At 39.4% G+C, this 6113-nt stretch overlaps 1 protein-coding gene across 4 annotated transcripts; it reads left to right on the top strand.

Moving 5' to 3' along the window:
- Positions 1 to 257: 257 nt before the first annotated feature.
- Positions 258 to 5595, top strand: gcdhb (glutaryl-CoA dehydrogenase b). Of its 4 annotated transcripts, none has more exons than XM_015035878.1 (12): positions 258 to 367; positions 746 to 861; positions 1290 to 1322; positions 1431 to 1571; positions 1966 to 2028; positions 2127 to 2297; positions 2841 to 2970; positions 3756 to 3972; positions 4049 to 4152; positions 4261 to 4386; positions 4487 to 4647; positions 5017 to 5090. In XM_015035878.1, the coding sequence occupies exons 2-12, from the start codon at positions 759 to 761 to the stop codon at positions 5088 to 5090; spliced, it is 1323 nt and encodes a 440-aa protein (XP_014891364.1). In that variant the 5' UTR covers positions 258 to 367; positions 746 to 758. The 4 variants fall into 4 exon arrangements, with proteins under 4 accessions (XP_014891364.1, XP_014891366.1, XP_014891365.1 ...); XM_015035879.1 differs by lacking the exon at positions 258 to 367 and adding an exon at positions 576 to 671; XM_015035880.1 differs by lacking the exon at positions 5017 to 5090 and having other exon boundaries at positions 4261 to 4385; positions 4485 to 4632.
- Positions 5596 to 6113: the final 518 nt, after the last annotated feature.

Below are 6113 nucleotides of genomic sequence, written 5' to 3'. Positions count from 1 at the left end.
GGTAACCGAGACGTGTTTTTTATTATTATTATTATTATTATTATTATGATTATTACAAGGAAGTGACACTCCCCCAGAAAGTGACCAATCAGAGTGTCGCTCTTCTTTAAAAATGTACGTGGATTTTTAATAGTTTGTAATAAACACTGATAAAACGTATTTTTTTCTTCGCCCTACTCAAAATTTAGATATATTATTTTTGATTGTACAAAAATGACATCAAAATAAGCACGTTTTAATGACGCTACAACGAATAGGTATGCCTTACGTGATGACGTATGCGTATGTTTTGACGGTAAAGTGTCAACGCACTGTTACTCAAGACCGACCGTGAAGCTAGAGAAGCTATTTTTCCAAGATTACAAAGGTAAATACTTATCATACAACCGTCGGCGAGGTGCTGCATCTCATTTTGTAACACAAAGTTCTAATTTCTCCTATAACTCTTGTATAAGTTCAACGTTAAAACTCAAAATTAGCACAAAGCTACAGTGAGCATGCGCGTATAGCTTGTTAGCAGCTGTAGTTACCTAACCGCACAAGTTAGCTCAGTTAGCCTAACTTGACCGAGTTCCTGCGATGTTTGGATTAATTTGTTTGCCATCACGATAAAGAGGCATTAGTAGACATGAATATAACGCGTTTTTCTACCAGTTTTCCTGCCCCTAAAGGTAAAATATGGCAGAAATGTTCTAATAAATGTGTCAATGAATGCAATGAGTTTGTTTTAATATAATATCCACAGACTGGTTTCTATCATGGCGTTGAGGAGCACCGTGTGTCGCCTGTTGGTGAATCCCCACAGATGCGCCTTCTTCTCAGCCTCCAGAGCCCAGGGGACCGCTGCAGCGACCAGACCTGGTCAGTAACTAGTCTTCATACTGTCTGTTTGGTGTTTAAACTGGAACTGAAAGTCAGTGACTTTATTTAGTCACTGAAAGGGTTCCAAATAAAGAGTGCTGCAAAAGTGTACATAGCTACTGAGCCTTATCACAGTTTGCCATATTAATACCAGAAACTGTGTATGTGAATGCTCTGGAATAGTTCTAATTTGTTCATATTTTCTTTGGTTCAGGTCGGTTTGTAGCATGTTTGAACATTTATTCATTCAGATTTTCTGGTTTTGAATGATGTGCAGATTGAAGGATTTGTAGTTGTAGTTTTTTATTTTACTTTTTTTTTTTTTTTTTTACAATTTGGAGCTGCTTATTAGGATCTTCTTCTTTCTTGTCGTTTCCTGTTATGTTGCGCATAACGTTAACCGTTTCTGCTTGTATTTTTTGTTCCAGATGCAGAAAAGTCAGATCAGAGGGCTAGGCCACGTATGTATCGACAAATGCTATGCATGTACTTTTTTTTTTGGAACTGAACACGTTTTCTGATTAGCTTAAATAATAAAAACAATAATTTCCTGTTTGTGGGTCCGGCAGCTAAAGTCCAGTTTGACTGGAGGGACGCCCTGGACCTGGAGGGCCAGCTGACGGAGGAGGAGATCCTCATCAGGGATTCCTTCAGGACGTACTGCCAGGAGAAGCTCATGCCTCGAATCCTGCTGGCAAACAGAAATGAAGGTCAGAGGTGTTTCCTCAAGATTCTACATTGAATAAATTGGTTCCCACATTTCAAAAATACATTTTGAATGGGCTTGTCCCATCACCATTTGGTAATTTTGTTTAGAACATGATATAATAATATAAAAACCAGAGGAGAAGTTGAGGCTGCAACATAAAGAACTCCAAAATTCTGAGATAATTCCAGAAATTATCTAGAAAAAGTTGAGTTGAAAACTTGAAAAGTTGCGAGAAAAAACGTAGAAATTCCAAGTTAATCAGTTTTATATTGTTTCTGTCTGTCAGTTATTTCCAATCAAATGAAATTTATTTGGCTCTCAGTTTGCTTTATATTGGGGAAACAAAACCTCTTTTCCAGCTTCAGCTGACGGGTTGTGTTACGTTTTGCTTCCAGTGTTCCACAGAGAGATTGTGTCTGAAATGGGAGAGATGGGAGTCCTGGGCCCAACGATTAAAGGTCAGTCTAAAACATTATAGGATAGTCAAATTTCCACTAATTTCTTGCTTTTTTTGAAACTTTATAAGGACACGTCTGGTTTCGTGTTTATCGCTCAGGGTACGGCTGTGCCGGGACGAGCTACGTGGCGTACGGTTTGATTGCCAGGGAAGTGGAGAGGGTGGACAGCGGCTATCGCTCTGTCATGAGCGTGCAGTCATCGCTGGTCATGCACCCTATTAATGCTTACGGCACAGAGGAGCAGAAACAGAAGTACCTCCCAAAGCTGGGTAAGAAGAACTGAAGAGTTTGTCCATCAGCAGGTTTCTGGTGCTCATCCTCACTGATCAGCAGCAAAAGTCTAGAAGTTTCTGTTCCGCTTGCCGAGGTTTAAAATGTGTCAGCAGTCTTACACTCCTGCTGACCTGTACAGCTAAACCTGTCATGATAACACATCGCTGGACGATACATTGTCCCAGTAAATATTCTGATAAACGATAATATTGTTGTTTTGAGAGCATTTAAGTTATATATTGATAACGGCATAATAATGCAATTTTGCCTCCTCAAAGACCAATAAACTTTAATTTTGTTAAGAACACTTAAGATATTTTACATTTCCAAAAAATAAAACGGAAATATAAAACACAACCAAAGGCATAAATGAAATAGACTATGCTGTCTCTGTAAACAGTGCTTTATGCTAAAGGGACTGTAAAGGGGTACCATAAATAATGAAATCTTAACAATTATTTTCTACATCTGATGTTTGTTTTTTTTATCATCTTAGGATTATTATATGTTTTAGTGAGTGACACGTTGGTGTGTTGCAGCTCGTGGAGAGATCCTGGGCTGCTTCGGCCTGACGGAGCCCAACCATGGCAGCGACCCCAGCGGCATGGAGACCAGAGCTAAATATAACCCGTCCAGCCGCACCTACACCCTGAACGGCTCCAAGACCTGGTGGGTGGAGTCTGACTGACAGCATGATGGCGCCACACACAATGCAAAAACGCAACATTTTACCAAGTAGTTCTGGTCCAGTTTCTAGTGCAAATATCGTAATGCTCCTAAGATAAGACTAAACTAACTTACAAATAACTTTTCAGCCAGAAATCAGAGCTTGTTTTAAGTCAGTAATTCCTTAATGTTGATGAAAAATAACTAGTTATAAGAGATGTAATCTAATTTTGGAAGGTAATCTGAGAATGTGTGAATATTAGAGGCATTTGACCTTGTTTATGTATTTGATTATTCAGTAAAACCCAGCGTCTGCAGTAAGGATGTATGATCATAGTTGTCCACAAAGTGGCGCTCTTCACCACAGAAGCTCTATATGTGAAATGCTGAAATATTTACATGTTTATTAACACATTTATGTACTTTAATTTGTGCTACATTTTCTAATTGGATTAAAACTATAAGATTAAGGGAAGGCACACAGTAGAATTATTAACATTTTCTCTATTTTTTTCTCCACAAATAAGAAGCCTGTCATTGTATTAACATACGCAGCTCATTTCTGTGGAGATATAAGTCTTAAATTTGATTCATAAAGGTATTAAAATGCCTTAAATTCATGTAAAACATTAAGTTGCCTTTTAATATGTTAATGGCCTGTTGATGGCCTGTAGAAACCCTGGTTGAATTCACTGAATTGTATATTTTCGGTAACACTCATCAGCACACTGGGAATGACTCTTCCCGGTGCGTTGTGTGTCTGATTTACGTGCCTCTCTACCTTTTAGGATCACCAACTCTCCGGTGGCGGACGTGGCCGTGGTCTGGGCTAAATGCGACGACGGGAAGGTCCGCGGCTTCATCCTGGAGCGTGGCATGAAGGGCTTCTCCACCCCAAAGATCGAAGGGAAGTTCTCCCTGAGGGCATCGGCCACTGGGATGATCATTATGGATGAAGTTGAGGTTCCTGAGGAGAACCTGCTTCCTAAAGCCGCCGGCTTAGGCGTGAGTAAAGGGCCAAAACGAATGCCTTTAAAGTCCGTTCTTTAGGACTGTTCAGTTTGTAATCGTGCCTCTGCAGGGTCCATTCGGCTGCCTGAACAACGCCCGTTATGGTATCGCATGGGGTTCTCTGGGAGCGGCAGAGTTCTGCTTCCACGCGGCTCGTCAGTACACCCTGGACAGGTCGGAAAGCGTCTGCTGCCGAGAACTGAAACCGGGACATTTTTATCGTTTTATCAATTTAACTTGTATCGTTTTGTGGGGGTTTTTGTCTTTTGTTTTCTTCACCAGAATCCAGTTTGGTGTCCCTCTGGCCCGGAATCAGCTGATGCAGAAGAAAATGGCAGACATGTTGACGGAGATCACCATCGGTCTACAGTCCTGCCTGCAGCTCGGCAGGCTTATCGATGAAAAAAGGTAAGAACATCAAAGAGACTTAAGTCGGTCATCTTTAACGCGAAGAACATCCGATGAGAGGTTGGGCAGAAATAAAAACCTGCCGGTGTTTTAACGACAGAGCGGCGCCGGAGATGATCTCCATGCTGAAGAGGAACAGCTGCGGTAAAGCTCTGGACATCGCCAGGCAGGCCAGAGACATGTTGGGCGGCAACGGCATCGCCGACGAATACCACGTCATCCGCCACGTCATGAACCTGGAGGCCGTCAACACGTACGAAGGTCAGATGCTAAAATATTCATAAGTATCGTATTCATTTAATATACTTTTGATCATTTACATGTTCTAACATCAACACGTAAAAAGCTCAGCCCTTTCTGCTTGACTTCACATCAACACAGTGTATTTGATCTGTTTTCTTTTAATTATTCGATTAATAATTGGATAGAAAAAAGGTGTTTAATAGGACTATTTTGTTTTTGAGTCTGTCTCCTCAAGTTAACCATTAATCGATTATTAATTCAGTTGACGATTGTTTCAGTTTTTTTTCGACATGCAATACGCTGTCACTAATAATCTAGATATTGTTATAGATTTGTTTAGTTTCGGCCATTGTTTACTAGATTTATAGATCTGCCTTTTCCCATCAGGTACTCACGACATCCATGCCCTGATCCTGGGCAGAGCCATTACCGGCTTGCAGTCCTTCACCGTTGGCAAATGATCCAAATGATCCAGCTCTCAACAAACAATTCTGTGGAAGGAAATGACATTCTAATTACAAGTCTGTTTCTTAAAAAAAAAAAAAGAAAACCCAATATAAACTTCTCTCTCGTTTGTAGAAAATCACAACGATTTCCTTCAAACGATTTCCTTCAAACGAGTTCCTTCATGTGTTTTAAACGAACAAATCGTCTTCTAAAGAACAGATCTAGTTCTTCAGTTGTGCGTGAAAAGAGAACGAGTTTAAAAAGCTATAGATTTGTTGCTGTTTTGGTCCTGCAGTTATAAAAGCAACAAAGCGTGAGTACCCATTGTGTGTTTGTGATTGCTTATGTGTCATTAATGGAGCAGAAATTGTTACAGTAATTATGACTTCATGCACTTTACACACTGTAACACTAAAATGTTGGCCTGCAATCATTTGAACGGATAAACCTTAAAAGCATCTGTTAGACGTGTGGAGAATGTCTGTATATAACTGAGACATGAATAAAATCAATTTCATAGCTGTGTGTTCACTGGAAATGACTTTGGAGTCCTCTGGACTTGATAAAGTTCTATACAGGTGCAGGCCTTTTACCATCGAAATGAATTCGGCAAAGGGACAAATGCCATACAATTTGGGTTTTTAATGACGTGTTAATTGGGGCGACTACAAATACCTTTCAACTAATTTCAAAGTGAAAAATATATTTTTTCTAATCCACATGTGGTTCAAATTATGCATGACAAATTTCAGGGTTTTTGTGGGTGCTTTGCCTTGAAAATGCTTGAATAAAAAAAAAAATAAAGGCGTTTTTCAAACCATTTTACAAGATTTGGAAAATGCTTAATATTGATATTCAAACTGCAGAGTTTTTTAAATAACATTGTCATAAACTTTGAGCAGGAAGGTAATTTTATCTTAAATTAATTTGTTCAATAAATATGTATCATCACGAATGCCTCATGTTTCAGTTTTAGTATAATAGTTATTTTTTCTCCAAAGGGCTTGAATTTTACTATAGGGAGGATTTATGACTAT

This window comes from Poecilia latipinna, unplaced genomic scaffold, assembly GCF_001443285.1.
Source record: "Poecilia latipinna isolate Pla-1442-1.1 unplaced genomic scaffold, P_latipinna-1.0 Scaffold350, whole genome shotgun sequence".
Classification (NCBI taxonomy): Eukaryota; Metazoa; Chordata; class Actinopteri; order Cyprinodontiformes; family Poeciliidae; genus Poecilia; species Poecilia latipinna.
This window is presented reverse-complemented; position numbering and strand designations above follow the sequence as displayed.

Excerpts from the sequence above, each read along its gene's own strand:
- gcdhb (XM_015035877.1), top strand. The coding sequence starts at position 759 with ATGGCGTTGAGGAGCACCGTGTGTCGCCTGTTGGTGAATCCCCACAGA. Across the intron at positions 2,029-2,126 it reads CCTGGGCCCAACGATTAAAG|GGTACGGCTGTGCCGGGACG; the intron begins GTCAGTCTAAAA and ends TTTATCGCTCAG. Across the intron at positions 2,971-3,755 it reads CTGAACGGCTCCAAGACCTG|GATCACCAACTCTCCGGTGG; the intron begins GTGGGTGGAGTC and ends TCTACCTTTTAG.